The sequence below is a fragment of the Choloepus didactylus genome, chromosome 22 (genome assembly GCF_015220235.1).
Source record: "Choloepus didactylus isolate mChoDid1 chromosome 22, mChoDid1.pri, whole genome shotgun sequence".
Classification (NCBI taxonomy): Eukaryota; Metazoa; Chordata; class Mammalia; order Pilosa; family Megalonychidae; genus Choloepus; species Choloepus didactylus.
Genome location: NC_051328.1, coordinates 36,616,666 through 36,635,879, shown reverse-complemented (window position 1 = coordinate 36,635,879; position 19,214 = coordinate 36,616,666). Strand labels below are relative to the sequence as shown.

The window sequence follows — 19,214 nt, the reverse complement described above, 5'->3', positions numbered from 1 at the left end:
ATAGTGTGGTAATGGCAAAGTTGGATTCTGGAGCCAGAATCAAACCACTGCAATCAAATTCCAGCTCTTCCAGTTGCTACCTGCATATCCTTCCCTTGGCATATTACTTAACCTCTTTGTGCTTTGCTTTCCTCACGTGTAAAATAGGAATATTATCACTATTTGTCCCATAGCGGGTTGTTATGAAGATTAAATGAGTCAATACATGGCACTTAGTAGTACTGTAGTGTGTGTTTAGTGTTAGCTAAACAAGCAAGAGTGCTATGTATTATATTGACAAGAGAAATTAACAGCTTCATTTTATTTACAAACCAACACTGAAAAGCTTAGAATTTAGGAACTAAAGATATATAAATTTTATTTGAAAGTACTTTTAAATCAACAAGGAAGGTACAACAGTCTTACGTTTAATAGTTATAAATTTAGAACAAGTAATACACTTATATTTAAAGTCCATCAGCTACAAATATGAAATGACTGACCTGATAGAAATATAAAAGTCCTAACAATATATGGCACATAGAAGGCAGACTGAGAAACTTTACAGTCAGATTTAAGTCCTATAAAACCAAAATTGGGACAGAAAATGGTAAAAATATAAGCAAACTACACCTTCAGCAAGCAAGTTAAAGCTCTCCAGCTCCTACATCTAACCAGTAATTCAGTCACTATGAAAAAGCTTTACATAAATATCTTATCAGAAACGCAACAAACTGACCACTACTTGTTAATGAAGTTGGGCATACTGTCTCAAGATTCATTCGGCAGGAAATTAATACACTACTTCATATCTTGGGCAATCAGTCCTCATAGTAATATGTTAAATTAAGGAAGGAGAGATGTAGAAAAGACTTTGAAGTTCTGCCCCCACTATAGCAAACATCCTCCAAATTGCTCTAATAATTTTTCCTAAGCCAGTCTAACCCTGAAACAGAGAAAAAAAAAAAAAAAGTTACGCAAATATCCTAAATTTATAATACATTAAAAGTCAAGTAACATTTATATGTATTTCTAAAATCTTGGCAACTCCTCATTGTTTGCCTCATTGAAAATAATATAAAATTAAATATTATATTATAGCACCCCCTTCTGGTAATGATTAAAATACTATATTAAGACTGTTTAGCTCGGCAGTTTTCCTGTAGGATTCAAACAATTTACTGCAATAAAAATACTATTTAGTAGTTATAACAATCAAATGTATGTACATGTGGGGAAAGGGGAGTTTGGAAGGATGTCACCCACTCTACGAGACAGACAGGACAGATTATCAGACGCTTTTAGAATCTCATACATCACATTTCATTTAATCAACATTTTCTTGAGTGTCTAACACTGGCCAGGTATGATGCTGCAAACTAGGATTCAAAATGACTAAGCTGGGCCCTGCCTGAAGGAGCTTACAGATAGCAAATACAATCCAAGAGAAAGACATGTATAAAGTGCTATGAGGTCATAGACTGAGGACTAAATCAGATTCAGATCTATGAGAAGGCTTTCCGTAGGTAGCAAGAACTAAGCCAAGTTTTGGTAGAGGCCAAATTAACTAGATAAAGAGGAAGAAAGGAAATTTTAGGCAAGAGGAACCACACAAAAGCACAGAGTTCAGATAATCGTGACATGTTTGGGGGGAAAAGGGTGTCTGGTGTGCTTCAGACAGTAGCAGAAAAAGTAAGCAAAGGCAATATCACAAAAGCCCAGTCATGCTGAGTTTAACATTTTTCTTAAGATATGAGCTGGTGAATGATTTCAAGCAAGAGTCCAGATCTGATCTACATTTTAGAAACATCATTTTTCACTAGTTTTCTTTTAAGTTACCAGTAATTCTGGAGGCATTACACATGTCTCCTACGCAGTTGAGATAATTCAATGAAATAACGTTAAAACTAAACAAGCTGAAACATAATTTTAAATACAAAAAGAAAAACCTATACAAGTTAAGTCAAACCATTCATAATTACCTTTTAAACTCATCATGGTAGAATTCAGACTTGCAAGTAACCATCTCACTACCCTGGATGTCCTCACGACTTCTGACTCCCCCAAATACATAGAGTTCCATAGCAACTCCACAAGCTACGGCTCCAAATCTGAAAGGCCACAGAGAGCGTATTAGACAATGGATTTACAACTCATGACCTGATTCCCTGATTACCTTACACTTGTTTTAACTCTGCAACATTCAGTCTTTCATGAGTATGTGAGCCTATCTTTTTCAGGAAATGGACTGTTTGTCTAATTTTATATAAGCCAAATGCCAAGTCAAACAAAACGTTAGTTTGAAAGAAGGGAGAAGCAAAAGGTTCAATTTTCCTGGGGGGATTAGAAAAAGCTGAAGACATGAGCAATCTGACAAAGCTAAATTCTAATGAACTAAAGGGCAGAAAGGGAGAGAATGAAGACAGGGATGAGATGGATTGCTCTGAATACAAAACAAATAAGTACAATGGGACAAAATGCCTAAAAGTTACAACTTATCAATCAGACAATACTAAGCCACTGAATAACTGAAATAACTGAATAGGAAATAGTCAAACTAGCTTATTTTGATAAGAATGCTAGCTACAGTATGGAATGCATGAATGTTGCAGAAACCCTAAATAATTAAGTTATCCAATAGTACTCAAATTCCATGAGGTTTCTTCATACAATCCTTCGTATATGCATTGCTTACAAAAACCTTTTTAAAAAGAAAATAATTAGCTTTCTTGCAAAAACCTTAAACTTTCACAGGGATGCACAGAGATTCCAAATGAAGGTTCCACTGGCTTCAAGATCACCTGCTTTATTGGTGTGTACAAAGGTTTAGATGCTTTAAAGGATATAAAACATGGACTACCAAGAAATTCAGTGAAGGTAGAACTAAGATGTGTAGGAGCTAGAGCTAATAAGGGAAAAGAGGGCCAAACTATAAAGGGCGGGGGGAGGAAGGGGGTACTTTTTATATCTAAATGTATCATTTGAAATTATGTAAGCTGCTAAAATAACTCTCTTCCCAAGAGAAGCTATAATTATGAAAACATTTTGATCACCTGCCTCACTGTTCAATAAAACTTCAATTATTCCTTATTCCAGAAACTTATTTTTGCTTAAGGCATTTTTTTAGTATCACCTTTGCAAAGAGTGATTACAGTGGCTTTTCCCATCTAATTTCAGATACCCATAAACTCAAAAACAGTTTTAAAAGCACGAACTTGAGACTAAGCTAGACGGCCTTAGTTTAAATCCTGTCTCTGCAAAGTGAACTTGGGCAAATTATTCATCTCCTTGGTGCCCATTTCTTCCTCTGAAAAATGGATAATCAAGAGTACCCACCTCACAGGGAGGTAGTGAAAATTCAATGACTTCAGGTGCCCGACACATGGGAAGCATTTTCTGCTTGTTATTACTGTGAGGCTTCTCTGATTTTCTCTTTTCTAGAACAGCTGCTTAACTTTCCCTAACTTTAAATGATCTTTTGTAGATCTTTCAATATTTTCGTTCTACAGTTTAGGGTAAAATAAGACTTATTTTACTGCCCCCCCCCCAAAAAAAAGATAAAAGAAGTATACCTAAATTTTCACAATAAGTAATTTACTAGATTCATTTAAGAATTGTATTAATACTTTTTCATTAGAATAGCTAGAAGGAAAGAACTGAAATGATGGAACTGTAACACACAGCATCCTTTGAAATTTGTTCTATAGCTATCTGTTAAATTGTAATTTGAAAGCTATCACCTTTCTGTATATATGTTATATTTCACAATAAGGAAATAACTGAAACTGTGGAACTGTAACCCATAACATTCTTTGAAATTTGCTCTCTACTTGTTAAAGTGCATTTGGAAAGTTAAAAAAAAAAAAAAAAAGAACACACGTTTTCATAAAAGGACATTTAATTTAGATGTTTATCAGGGTTAAGGGGCTTCAGACCCAATGAACACGTAAGGAATCTACAAAGTTCATATCCACATTCATTTACCTTCTCTCTTTTAGTGGGCAAATAGCAGTCCATTGCTGGGTCCTCGGATCGTAACATTCCACAGACTCAAAAAGTTTTCCATATGATCCTCCACCCATGGCATAGATTTTCTTTTTCATAGCCGCATAGCAGCCAATCTGAAAAAGAGAAAATAATCATGGGGGAAGATGATATTTATTAAAATTAGACTAATAAAAATTAGTCTACGGAGAACACTTTAAGATATTTATAAAAGGATTTGATTTCTAATAGTAAAACTAAGGTGTTTTCCAATATTAAAACACAGGATTTTTAACATGAGAGGAGCACTATAATCCACATATTGTTAATCCCCAGAAAAAGTTCTTATTCCATCTAATACTATTTCACTAAGTGAGGTAAGTAAATATCCTAATTTTTTAAAGAAGTTTTCAGTCTCTATTCCTTCACCACTGCCTGAAGATGCCAAGATTTTAATTCCACGGAACAAGATGAAACTCAATGCGTGCCCCAAATAATTTAATTGAAAGGGTACATCTCATGGGCAAACATATTATGAGAATATCCCAGTACCTGACGATGTAAAATAACCATGGCACTGGTCAAAGCTATAGGTTGATGGATGAACCCCCAATATAAGACGGGGTATGTAGATAAAGAGATGGCATGCTCTAAAAAGCTAATGTAAGCCATTTGTTTTCACTCTACTCAGTGAACGATGGTAGTTCTCTAGCTGTAGATTACTTTTTCTCCCCAGATCCCAATCTTGCATAAGATGATTTAAAAAACACTTCTGGAAAATCTGATTGCTTGCTAGATTAGTGCATCCAAAAGCATTTTTCGAGTGTAGAAGTTGGGAGAGGGCCTCCTAGTGCGCAGTCAGGGTACATTCTAACACACATGCAATTTCCTACCTTGGTGAATGCCTGATGACAGTGAAGGCAAGCTATCAACAGAGAATTCTACAATATTAATTCTTCTGATATCAATTGTATTAAAAGGCATATTTAGGAAATGAAGGAACACTCAGTCTAAAATCCAATTTTTAAATAAACTAGTTCTCACCTTCCTGACCATGGTCAAATCAGGTTGCTTTGTCCAGGTTTTAGAATAAATATCGTAACACTCCATGGAAATTAGCTCCTTTTCACCATCCTCTCCTCCTAAAATGTACAGCATTCCATCTATCTCCACAATTCCAAAATTATGTCTTGCCTGAAAAGACATCAAAGGTCTGTGTACACAAAACGCCAACTATCATACTGAAAGTTGATATTCATATATTCAATATAAAATTATAATTTTATTCCAGTGTTCCAGCAAAGAAGTGCCATGCTCAAAACCATTTAAGCCTTTTTAATATTTCTGATTTCCCTAGCAGCTCATCCTTCTATCACAAAAGACAGAAAACCCAAATCCAGTAATTTGTCAGAACAAGAGAATTACATGCTTGGTGAATTCATTGGCAGAATCTTTATCTTTTACCCATAGCTCTCAGCAAGAAAAAATAAACAATCACCTTCTGATTCAATGAAATTATTTTTATACAGCCATGGACAACAAGTTGCTTTCATGTTGATGTGTGAAAGACTAGCAAGCACCAGGGCTGCAAGGGCTGTCTGTGTTTAGACGAGGCAATGGGGAGGACGAGTTCATGCAAAGGCTATTTGGAATTACAGAAGTCTCAGGGATTTAAAATGCATTCATCGACAAAGATTTATTTGGTGGCCCCTCTATGTGCCAAGCACCATTCGCGGCCCTAGGGACAGTTTGCTGAACAAAACAGACAAAATCCCCTGCCCGCACAGAGTTTGTGTAAAAAATTTGAAGGTGATACATGGTATAAAGAGAAAGAAAGTAGGGAGGGAGACAGTGCAGCTGAAGGCAGGGGGAAGGCCTCCCTAGGAAGGTGCTATATGAACAAATACTCAAAGGAGGCGAGGGGGCATGCCATGGGGATATCTGGGCAACAGTATGTATGTACAGATGGTCTGAGAACCTACAAGGAGGCCAGAAGGAGCAAGGGGAAGGAAAGGGACGAGGGGCTAGAAGGGCTGGCCCCACCATGAGGACGGGGGCCCTGGCAGCATTCCAGTTCTCCTCCTATTCTCAAATGCAAAACTGACAAAAGGGCTCAAGGGGAAAAAAAGAAACTATCAAACACACAAAAAATGCATTATTTTACCTCAATCATTGGTGGCAATGTAGTCCATGTATTTAAATCTGGATCATACTTTTCTCCTGAGCTTAGTGTCTGTTTATTTTCATCTTGGCCTCCAAATACAAACAAAAATCCTTCTGCAAAAATCAAAGAAGACACAAACACCTGAAACATGAGTTTTCAACACCTAGCTCCTGTGGAATATAGGCTTTAGAGACAGCATGTGGATATACCTCCTGACAAGGACAGTCTTCACTTGGGACTTTTATCATATTTCATTTGATTCTTGGTGCCAGAGGAAACATGTTCGAGTCACTCTGACTTAAACTACCCCACACTACCCAACGCTACCCAGAGTTACCAGGCAACTCTGGGTTATGTCTAGTCTAGTCTATTTCCCTAGCCTCTGTAAACTACAGCCCACATCTGTTCAGACAAGACCCCAGAACACTCAGATATGGGGTACTTGTGTGCACCTTATATTCAAACAGAATCAAAGAGTAACTGTTGAGCTTGCTATTTCAGATAATGGTCCATTAGGTTATTTTTATCAACTCTCCTGCAAAGAACACATCTAACCTGCTGAATGCAACTTTTTTTAAAAAAAATAATCTTCCTATAAGAGAAGCCAACAAGCCAACAAGGAAAAACAGAAGGGAAAAGCATGGATACCAATTTTGCTCTGAGGGTTTTTGCCAATCTGGAAACTGCAACCTTCTTTTTAGTGGCTTTCTTTGGGGGAAATGAAAGGAAGAGAAATTTAAATCCCTGGCCCACACACAATGCAGTGCTTCCAGCAGGAGATTCTCTCCAAAGTACTAAACATTCAGGGTGAGGACCAGTCAGAATTAGTATCCAGAAATCTCCTTGCTTGTCTAGGGAATCTCAAGCCTTAAACTTGATTTACTAATATCAAATAGTAGTATTTTCAGGCAACTGGCAGAAACAAATGCAACACTTCTGTGGAAAAAAGAACCTTCATCTAAGTTTTTGATTCTAAATTCCTAACATTTTAAGACATCAAATTGCTCTTACAGAGAAACTGTAATAAAATGACCAGCACCTAGGTCAAAGATAATCAGGCATACAAAGAAACGAGACTCTTGGAATTTAAAATTAAAAAGAACTTCTAGAAATTAAAAAAAAAAAAAAAAAAATTTCAATGGATGGATTTAATAGATTTGTGACAGTTAAAGAGAGAATTCATTTAATGGAAGACAAATCAAAAGAAACTATTAAGAGAGCAGCATGGAGAGTCAAAAATATGGAAAATAACTAAAAAGAAGGTAGGAGGCAGAGGATGGAGTAAAAAAGTCTAGCCCTATTTAATCTGACTTTCAGAAGTACAGAGAGAAGGAAGAAAAGGGGAGAGGTAATACTTGAAGAAACAATGGGTACGAAAGGCCAAGCCACCGAGTCAAGAAGCTCAACAATTCCAAAATACAAAATTTAAAATAAAACGTAGGCCTAAACACAGCATAGTGAAATGACAGAAAAACAAAGACAAAAAAAAAAAAAATCCTCTATCAAGTCCAGAGAAAAGAAGGGAAGATTTTCTAGATGACAACTGACTTAACAATAATGAAAGCCATAACTCAGTGGAAAGACTTCTCCAATGTGCTGAAAAATAATAAATACCAGCCTAAAATTCTATATCTAGGAAAAAATATCCTTCAATAATGAAGGCAAAATAACAACATCTTCAGACAAATGAATCTGAGAGTTTGTCATCTGCAGACCCACAGTAAAGACGGCATGAGGTGTGAGAAGAACAAATAAAGTGGCAAATATGTGGGTAAATCTAAATCTAGATGATCTTTCTCTCTCTCTCTCTCTATATATATATCTATATATACACACATACACACACACATATATAACCTATATTGATTATATATATATATATATTTATAAATAATCATGTATTTCACTACCATAGGACTGTGGAACATGGAAATAATGGAGTTAGGTTGTCCTGAAGAAGAATAAATGTACTGATGAGTTTGATAACTTAACAATGCATGCTATAACTTTAAAGATAACCTTCAAAAAAATATGAAGAATGTAACTTCCAAACTGGTCAAGAGGTAAAAATTGAATGACAAAAAATAGTCAATCAATTTTAAAAAGGAAATTAAAGAGAGAGAGAGAGAGAAAAAAAAAAAGAAACTGACTAGGCTGGACAAATAGGAAGAAACTATTCACTCATTTCATAATTTTAGGCAATATAATTGTATACACTGCTCTCTTCATTGTTCATCAAGTTTCTGAAATTTGGTCCCTTTCAGGAAAGCTTTAAAAACTTCATATAGGACCCTTTGTGATAGATGTGCATTGGTGAAAATTATGACTATGTATAAACATTATGGGAGGAAAATCTAAGGGAGCTAATCCTGAGAAAACAGAACAGGAAAACACAACCCACATCCTGCTGCCCACACCACTCCACCCAGCCCTTTATTACCGACATTACCTTTAATAAACTTGGAACCCACACAGTGATTCCATTTCTATCCCATTTCTATAATATGGTTAGCTATTGGATGGGATGGGATAGCTTTAACATTTTTAAAGATAATGTTAGTGGGCAAGCAGAGAAACTTAAACCAGAAGCCCCACAAGGACTACTGGCAATCATCAGAAGTAAGTGAAACAGTCCTTGTGGGGTAACTCGGAAAGGGCAGATCCAAGGTGGAAAGAAAGCCAGCAAACAGTGGGAAGGCACAATGACAATTTTTCCTATCACCCCCTTCTGTAAGCATTCTTAATAATGTGGCACCATTTTCAAACTTTTAAAGGTCAAGTAAAACATACTTTCTGTAGTAAACTATTTTAAGCCATTACTAATTTAAAAATAGTTTCTAAAGTCTCATATGAAATGCCTGCTTTTACGTAGCACTTTTATTTTTTAAATAGTTACATATTGTAATTCTAACTTGCATGAATTTCAAAGATAGGAATATTGTGGCTCAAAGAAATTTTGTGCTCCAGGTATGTCTACTCAGCTAATTGGTATTAAGAATCACTGAATTTTGCTCTATCAGTTTGAGTCATCAAGTAAATGTTCCACCACTAAATTCTTAAAAATAGCTATGTTCTAAAGATTTGGGAGCAATAACAACTGAAATAAGACACTCTTCTTACAATAGTCTTGAAAGCTAGACCTACACTAAAAATGTCATCATGTGGAGATAATAAAAAATGTATCTTTAAAAGGTTTTTAGGCATTCTGGTACAACCCTGAAATTACACAACTTGCTCTTGTGCTTAAGCAAAATTTACCACAGAACAGTACCTGCTGAGAGCACACCGTGGTTAATTCTTGGCATGCTTAAGGGGGCCAGCTCGATCCAAAGCTGCCGATTCGGGTCATAAAGAGGGCACATGCATCGCATCACCGCTGTTGGTTTCCGTGAACTAAGGAAAGAAATAATTGATTAGCAGTTCTGCTTATAACTATTACCACTAGTTTTATTGCTAGTAAAGAATCCTTAATAAAACATTTTAAAACCTGGATTCTTTTATGCTCTAGATACTGTAAAGTATTATGAATTCTTGGTTACATGGAAATACCTCTTCCTTTATATCACTTTTCAAGCAACCCCCACCCATACTTACACTCTTTCTTCTCCACCGACAGTTACAATACACTCAGAGTAACCCCGGGGTTTGAAATTTGCTAGCATCGCCTCTCCTTGCTGTGGCTGGCTGAGTGGTATGTTGCTACACTCTTTGACGATTTCTCGTACTAATGGTTCATTTAGCATCTGTTCCCGTAAATAGCTGGAATCTAACCCTGAGACCCATAGCGCTGACATAACATCCTTCATGTGGACCTGTGGACAGGAAAGAAAGGATGAGAAGAAAAAATGGAGAATGAAACACATAGTTTTTAGAATATATACTTTCCACACACTGAAAATAACATTGTTAACAGGCAGATTATCAACAAGCAAGTTGTAAGTGCCAGTACTGCTCAAATAAACTTCACTGACCCCTTTCCCTTCTATTTCCCATAGCCTCAATAAATAAAAATTTCATTTTAAAAAACCATCAGTTTGCCCCAAAGTAGCCACTGAGAAACTCTAACCTAGACCTGCCAGCCTCCCTGTTCCTGGACAAAGGACTTTCCGCCAATATCCTTTATAAGCCCTACTGCTCCCCTGGCTCGGTGCCGTTGCCATCTCAGGCTTCAGCCACCTGCACATGGCTCGACAATAAAGTTCCTTTGCTTGAGAGAAAGAAAAAAAAAAATCATCAGTTTGGATTTAGATTTAATCTATCACTCCAAAGTATTAAGCAGCTTTCTTTGGAACTAAAATTTGCTGTATTTCACATATTTGGACGTGCTGTGGATTAAATCACATTTATACAAACATATATAGTAATAGCTCAATACAATATGGCAAATAGAGAATTAAAAAGTCTCAACATTAATATTACAAGAAAAGTATAGGAAAGCCCAAGTCCAAAAAACTCCTGAGTACTATATAATTATTTCTGTAGTAATTACTGTTCAAAAATATCTAACATGTATAATATAAACTATATACTTTGCTACTTAAGAACCAACTAGAGCATTCTACATATGTAAGGTGAAACTCTTTAATGACTAGTTTATTAATTGGTATGTTTAGAAAATTTTTCTTGGTTTTGAAGTAGTCATTTTAAGATAGACTCTTTTATACCCTGAATAACAAAAGCCAACCAGTTCTTAGCATAAAGTTAAGATTAACCAAAGGACAAAGAGCTGCCTCTTGCTTCCCCAGCAACCAGCTGACCTTAAGCATCCTGTTCATTTTAAGGCAAGAATGAGTTGAAGGCAGAAGCTACCTGATGAGCAGGGTTTCCTACAGAGGTCCCAGATGAGTGGAAGCAAACTGGAAACTCTTCTACCTCCTATCCTAAGTCACCCAGCTCCCACAGAAAACAGAACACTAAGTTTACTATGCTAAGACTACAAACATGGCTCCCAAGTGAACATACTCATAGGCTTACAGAATTACTAAAAAATTTACAAGACAATCATTAAAACAAATGAATAGCTATCAAGATCAATTAGCAATGTAATTACAAATTTTGAAAGCCATCCTCTAAAACCTCATATAATTTGCATTATGAATACAGAAACTGTAGCTAGTTCCTTACTAATGAATACTAGACTTAAAAACAAAGTGTTGTGACTTTGCTCCCTCCCCCAATGTATTAACAATTTGGAACCTGATACTCCTCTCTAAGATCTTTTCTTCCCAGGCTATCACTCCTAGGAACTTCCCTTTTGGAAGTGCATTGCCACAAAAACTGCAGCACGCTCTCCAGCACCCCACCCCTCCCTGATGTTTACTCCAGGGGACAGCGCACACCCTCACCCTCAAAAACTCCTTAGGACGCAGGATTCTCACCCTCTGCCAGAGCCTCATCTGCCACTCTCTCGCCCCACTGCCTGCATCAGAGTCCCTGTAGGAGTTAGCCCAAGGATGTGGGACGGGATGTGAAAAGCAAGGGTGGGGGCGCTGCATTTCTATAATCCCCAGCTTAAAGGTAGAATGCATTTTTCCACTAAAAACCATGTACAAAGGATATCATGATCCTTATGAGCATCAATAATTTCATTGATAAATTATGAGTTAAATGGGCTTCTGTGGAATGGTCTGGAAAACTAACTACTTTATCATTCTAAGGGAAGACATTTTGTAGATACCTTTAAGATCACAACCTTGTAAGTCAAATTGAGGCAGAAAGACAAAGCATCTATAATTTAGATTAAAAAATAAATAAATAGAAAGACAACATTAGACCATGTTATAAACTACAGGTACCTTTCTTATTTCTGAATCATGTGCTATCCATCGAATTACTGCTTCAAATACATATCTTTCGTTGCCAACATTTAACTTCTCAAGAGAAATCACTTCTTTAAGCTTTTGAGGACTCAGTTCTAAGAATTCTTCTGTGCTGCTGACATCTCGGAAATGAGTTTCCAGGTATTCTGTAGCAAGGTAATGTACATGATGCAGGCAGTAATGTAGTGCAAAGTCACGGATCCCGATGCAGTTCTCAGCAGCAATACAGCCTTCTAGAAACTCACAGCACAGCGCCTTAAGATCTGTTAGCAGTAGCAGATCTGCTGCCTGTACAACATCTTGGATTGTATCTTCATTCAGTCTGATCTGTAGGAATATCATAAATATTTCCTATTTGAATTTATATATTTAAAAAACAAACCACAGCTCTATTAGGTTTAACCACATGAAATTTCCATTTTTATAGGTGAATATTGGCAATTGCATATGGTTCAACCTAATCAGTGTTTTCAGGAAGAGTCTAAGGGCACCAAAGATCCTTTGAACAACACAAGCAGTGCACACCTGATCAGCACCCCAGCTCGTCCCCTGCTGCACTAACACCACCTCCCAACAGCCCTTTGGAGGGAGGTGGACATGTTGCTCACTTCCAACCAACAGGAAAACCTTAGATAGTTGAAATGCTTGGGAAATGGAAAGTTCTGAAGTCAATGGGAAACTGAAGATGGCTTCTTTAAATACTAGCACCTGAACTGTTGAAAATCTTGCCTCTAAATATATTAAATTCACTCCTCTGCCTTAGAGAATGGTATGGTGAACTTAGTGTGAGCCCTCTGAACAGAGAGAATCTATGTTGCCTCAGAATCCTCATTTTGAATACCAAAACCACCATACACAAAGCAGCAGGTACGATTTGGTCTTAAAACTAGTTTTTGAAATAAACCCCTAACAGAGAATTTTTTTTCTCATTATGAACGTTTCCTCCTCAATTTTCTTCAATTTTCTTTTTGATGCTTTTTCCTCTACCCACTTAAGTTTTTCCATGAAATTGGAAGACAATATAAAGAAATGAGCCTATAATATATTCCCACAATTACAAGTGGTCCAGATTCTCCCCCCTCCAAAATGAGTACTTAACCTACATTCAGAAATGTAAAAAAGAGATTTCTTGGAGAGCATAGCAAAGATTTTTACCATATTTTTCTCACAGATACAAAACAAAAGTAAAATTGCCAGTCACCTTAGAAACTGGACAACAAAACTGTGGAAAGAAGTATACTGAATAAGCCACAAGTAAGAGGAAGCTTGCTGTTTACACGACGTATTAAATTTAACCACAAGAGCAGATAGCTATAGATCATTCAAATATAAGCATATGAAAAAACACTAAATTGCATCACAATAAAACTAAACCACCAAACCAGGACTTTATCATAACTTATGCGGCAACTGTGGTTTTAAATTTAAATTGGGAACAAAAGACAGAAGTCAATCTGTAAGCAAGATTTAGAGCGTCAAATCCAAGCCTGTACATGAATATGTTCTTATTGGCTTATGATATTATAGCAATAACTGCTGAATTCATTTTACCGGTTAGACAAGAGGTTGGTCCTAAGCCTGATTTTGTGCTTGTATCTCCAGTTATTTTAAGGGCTATCCCAAAATTAATTTAAATTCATTTATTTTAACAATCATACACATGTACACTCCATACACACACACATCCACCACCTGGCATTGAGAGAAAAGAGAAGGGGGTAACAAACCAAAATCTTCAGAAAGGATGACACTCACCAAGCTTGACTCTGGACAGAAGGACAACACTTAGGGCAAGTAAGCAACATACTCAGAATACTTAGAAAATATGTAGGAGAAAGAGCCCTTACAAAAAGGAAAAGGAAAAACAAGAAGGATAAAAAAGGAGTAAAGGAGAGAATAGGGAATAAGATCTCAAAAAGAATAAAGATCAAGAACATTCCCACATTACCAAATGTAAGATATACTAACCTCTTCCCTCCTGGTGAAAAATTAGCCCTGATTCACACCTACGATTTTTCTTGAGTTCTCATGCTATACTTTAAATAACGTAACAGGGTGATTTAAAGAGGGTAGAAGGAAGGCAAAGGAAAAGAAAGAAGTCCAATCACATATCACTTTCTTCCCTGGATACCATTAAGTCCCCAGAAATATAAGTGGGTATAGGGAGTGAAGGAAAATCTGGGAGAAAGAATGGGGGTGGGATGGGGATGCTGGTACTACTGAGGGTGGGTGCTCTGTCATTTGTGTGAATCCCATTTCTTGAGAATGAGCTACAGGCAACTCTATTCCTACAAAGTAGTCCCCAAAACCCAAGGAAGTTCCTATTTCCATGCTATGAATACTTGTTTTAAGTTCCCCAGTGTGGGTACAACGTAAGATGGGATTCAAGATTTAAAAACCAAAACCAAAACGAGAGCAGTGAGGGGAGCATCCTATGTTCATACCTCTTGCTGGAAGCTGGAGCTCAGAATGGTGAAAACAAAACCTGGGGTCTGGGTCTAAGATCTTACATAGTCTCCTTCTCTTTTCACAGCAAGACATCAGAAGAATGCACTTGGGGTGCCACTGTCAGCAGGAGACAACAGTCAAGCACACAATGACCCAGGATGAAGATGACAGATGACAGTAACTGAGTCACTGTGTCACATAATGGATGAAAGGAGACCCTCACCCTGAGCTCGAGAAGCCTCTATTTAGATCTTCCTTCGTTTCTCATCGTACCTGCCCACTGAAGATGTAATCCAGGATCTCTCTCATAACCATTACCGATATCCCTTCAAGTTCAATCTTATAAGTTGATCCATCATCTTTTGGAGGATTATAGTTTAACTTTGTCCTAAGAAAGGGAAAAAAATGCAAAATTTCTATGAAACAGAAATAGCTACAGATATTTATGCACTAAATATTCTAAAGTATGATACTTAAATGAATGCCCACCTAGAAATTTCAGTTTGTCAATTTTAGATCAACGTATTTTTAATAATTTTCAACTATAAAACATTTGTTCCAGGATTTAGAATACTACTTCTCAAAAAAACAAAACAAAACAGACAACCAAAAAACTAAGATCCACATGAGCTTGAATCTCCATTTCACTTTGGAAATCCCATCCCCTTTAGGTGTATTTTTTTCTTCATATTTGCTTATCTTTGATAATATAATTTGCTTATTTTTGATAATATAATAAGGACCCCACAAACTTACCAACCAAAACAAAAAGCTAGGACCTGAAAACAACCTGCTTCTAACCAAATGGTGCTCCCCACCAACCCATTCCTCTGCTTCCCTTCATCTGAGGGAACCAATATCCTAAACCCTGTGTTTGGTTTAGCTTGCTAGCTTTTTTTATTATTGTACCCACTGTTCCTGTTTGGTAATGCTGCCATTTTGCAAAACACCAGAAATGGATTGGCCTTTATAAAGGGGGTTTATTTGGTTACAAAGCTACAGTCTGAAGGCCATGAAAATGTCCAAATTAAAGCATCAACACAAGTATACCCTCACCGAAGGAAGGCCAATGGCATCCAGAAAACCTGTTAGCTAGGGAAGGTACGTGGCTGGCTTCTGCTGGTCCCGGGTCTCTTCCAGCTCCTCTCTCAGCTCCTGTGCATTCTTCAAAATGTTGCTCTCAGGGCTTCTCAGGAGCAAACTCTGGTCTAGCATAAGTCTGCTTTCAATGGCCATCTTCAAAATGTCTCTCTAAGCTGCTCTCCAAAATGTCACTCTCAGTTGCTCTGAGGTCCCTCTGTTTGTGAGCTCTTTTTATAGGACTCCAGTGAACTAATCAAGACCCACCCTGAATGGGCAGAGCCACATTCCCATGGAAACATTCAATCAAGAGGTCACACCCTAATCAATGATGTCACTCACAGTTGGGTGGGTCACATCTCCATGGAAACAATCAGAAGGTTCCAACCTAATCATCACTAATATGTCTGCCCCCACAAGACTGCATTAAAGAACATGGCTTTTTCTGGGGGACATAATATATCCAAACTGGCACACCCATGAATATTTTTTATTTTGTTTTCAATTTTATAAAAAAGTATTTCTTTCATGCTGTATGCAATCTTTTGGGGCTAACTCTTTTTCATTAAATATTATCTTGCTAAGGATCATCCATATTGCTGCATATCACACTGGTTCTTTTGATTTTTGCTGTTGTATAAGATTCCATATTCTTGTTGATGGGCCTGAGTTGTTTCCAGGTTTTTGGTCCTGTTAACAGTATCGCTATGACTATTCTTGTATGTCTCCTTTTGTACTCTGTGAAGAAACTTCTCTTGGTTATATCCCTGGAAAAGGAAACGTTCCACTTTGAAAGGTATGCTCAATTTTTCTCCAAAGCAGCTGGACCAGTTTATAGCCTCATCTGCAATGTGTAAGAGCATCTGTAGATCCACAAACTCTATGACATCTGAACCTATCAAACTTCTTAATTTTTATCAAATAGGTAAAATATATCTCATTGTGGTATAATCTGCAGTTCCTTTATTACCAAGGTGTTGAACATCTCTTTATATATTTGTGGCCACTTGCATTTCCACTTCTGGGAAACATCTGTTCACTGCATGTCTATTGCCTTTTTTTTTTTTTTTAATTGAGTTCATTCTCCTCCTATTGAGGTGTAGGAATTCTTTGTATTTTCTTAATACTAAACCTTTGACAAACTACACTTTTTAAGGTGATAAACACTTTGATGAACAAGTCTTCACACTCAATGCCTTTTGTGTATTGTTTAAGAGCTCTTACCCTGCCCAAGGTCTAAAAGGTAATTCCTATACTTTATACTAATAAATTTATAGTTTTTTTGTTTTTAATCTAAGGCAAATTTTAAAAGCAACTTTGAAACATGCTGCTGCTATGAATTTCAAATCTGTTAAATCTCAACAATGGGTATCATGTCAACTTTTACTTAATAACCATGCTTTCTAAGAAAAGCACACCTAAGAATGCTGGTAGACAAGTAATGATAGACATTTTTATTTTAATTAATACCAAATGCTAAAGAAGAACATTTTAGAAACAAAACATTTAAACTTCTTCTTTGCATTCAGACTTCTTTAATAAAGCCAACAGAAAATCAGACTTTTAATAGAACACAGAGAACAGGAAGCAATATTACCAAATTTTCATAAAGTAGAAAACAGTCAGACAAGGATAACTGACTTGGAAGATCTGCAGAAGCTTAATCCTAATCCAGTAGTGAGGAAAGCAAGACATCAACTAATTTGCACTTAAGAACTCCCAAAGACTCAGGAATTAACAGTTTGAGGTAGCTGTGGAAGTAGTGGTGAAAGATGAGCTAAAATAGAAGAACTGATTGATCAACTCTTAAGAAAACAGCTGACCTCCCAGATCTTCTCTCTGTGCATACATACAACTCCTCTGCACAGTTTAGGAAGGCCCTCCCCAACCCTAGTGGAAAATAAGCAATTTATACTCTGAAGAGTATAAAACTGAGGGTCTCTGGACAGGAGGATATTGAGCACATTAGAGGGTGGATATATTATAACAAAAACAGAGAAGCAAGTAAGTGTTTACATACTGAATGCTGACATCATCAGTCTTCAGTCTTATTTCCTACCTTTGCTCCTAATATGCTGCAAACCAGACATTTATTCTCCAGGCAAGAAATTGGAAGACTCTTCTGGGGGATTTGATGACCCTAAGAGGAAAGATCTAAAGATGCTGACTCTTACCTATCCCAAGAAAAAGACCCCGCTTGATCATACCTCAGTGAAGCCCACGGTAACAAACCTAACCTAGGGATCCGAGATTCCAGAGCCTTTTGGGAGCAGCACTTCTGAAACTTTTCCATGTCACACCATATGCAGAAAATGCAGCCCTACTCCGGGAAAAACAGATGAGGCTGTCTTAGGTCGGAGGCTAGACTAGGGCCCCCGCACCCTCAGATGCCGTCTAGCCACTCTGAAGGCTGCTGCCGTCACTATCTTCACACTCTGCAACCCATTCTGTAATGGAGTTTTGGGTTTGTTTTTTTTTTTTTTTTTTTTTTTTGGCAAACTGGTTAAGAAGCCCTGTTTTAGAGTCAGTAGATATCTGAGAAAGATAAATAACAGACACCAAAACAAACAGAAAAAAGAAACCTCTCATTAATATTCCCAAAGAGAAAAGAGACGATACTGTACCATAAAACAAGAATAGGACACTATAAAAGGATACTCAGAGAACAACAAAAATTAAATGGCTGCAAAAAATTTTTTTTAATGTTATGGAAGGGTCAAAATAAAAAGTTGAACAAATCTCCCAGAAAAGAGAGGAAAGACAAAGAAATTAGGAAACACAAGTTAAGAAAACTGGAAGATCCATCCAAAGGTAGAACATCTTAAAAATATAAACACACACACACAAAAAAAAGAGAGAGAAGACTATCAAAAGTGTGTGCCCCCAGCGACAGATGAAAATAGACCCACTCCAAGGAATGCCCTCCTAATACTTCAGAATACTGAAAACAAAGGAAACAATTCTTACAAGCTTCCAGGAAAAAAAATTCAGGTTACATAGAAAGGAAAAGGAATCAGAATAGCTTCACACTTCTAAATAGAAGTTAATTGGCAATGGTGAAATGTGTTCAAAATTCTGAAGGGAAATTATTCCCAAACTAGATTTTTACAGACAGCCAAATTATCAATCTAATATCAGGATAGAATAAAGACATTTTCAGCTACACTAGGTCTCAAATTAATTTACCTCCTGTGCAGACTTTCTCAGCGCGCTGCTGGAAAATGTGCCCCACCAAAGCAAGGGAGTAAATCAACAAAGAGGAAACTGCTAGGTACTAAAAAGGGGTGCTCCAACACAGAAAGAAATGAAGGGGTACAGAATACTGGTGAAAGATGATCCCAGGATAAGAGCTACACACCGGGAGGAGTAGGACACCAGCCCACTCTGGAGTCAGGAGACTCTGGCAGGTTATTCTTTAAGAAGATGAAAGGGATAAAATATATAAGATATCAAAGTACTGAGAAGATGTCTAGGCAATTTTGATTCCTCCCTACTTTTCAGATCTACTACTCCGATCTCTACAGTTTCTATGAACTTGGGGCTTTATTCAAAAGGCACTTCATTTCTGCTTGCTACACCCTGGGGTTTATCTACATGCCTGATACTTCCATTAAGATCTAAGAAAAAACTCCAGTCAAATCTCAATTAAGAAAGTAATATCACTGGTAAGAATGATACCCAAATCATCAATATTTGGCTTTGAAATGCATCATGCAGTCTTTTTTGGCCACACACACATC

At 37.0% G+C, this 19,214-nt stretch overlaps 1 protein-coding gene across 5 annotated transcripts in view; it reads right to left on the bottom strand.

The window, feature by feature from the left end:
* The window catches only part of GAN (gigaxonin), a 63,502-nt gene that overhangs the window by 23,474 nt on the left and 20,814 nt on the right, over nt 1-19,214 (bottom strand). For 3 of the 5 annotated variants that reach the window (XM_037815689.1, XM_037815692.1, XM_037815691.1), the window contains exons 2-9: nt 14,668-14,782; nt 11,923-12,273; nt 9,722-9,939; nt 9,399-9,520; nt 6,128-6,240; nt 5,008-5,157; nt 3,964-4,100; nt 1,962-2,090 (exon numbers count right to left, since the gene is read on the bottom strand). In XM_037815689.1, the coding sequence (XP_037671617.1) occupies nt 1,962-2,090; nt 3,964-4,100; nt 5,008-5,157; nt 6,128-6,240; nt 9,399-9,520; nt 9,722-9,939; nt 11,923-12,273; nt 14,668-14,782 (1,335 nt within the window). Of the gene's footprint in view, nt 1-381; nt 926-1,961; nt 2,091-3,963; nt 4,101-5,007; nt 5,158-6,127; nt 6,241-9,398; nt 9,521-9,721; nt 9,940-11,922; nt 12,274-14,667; nt 14,783-17,533; nt 17,891-19,214 lie in introns of those variants that run through there. The other 2 variants (XM_037815690.1, XM_037815693.1) reach the window with 2 other exon arrangements.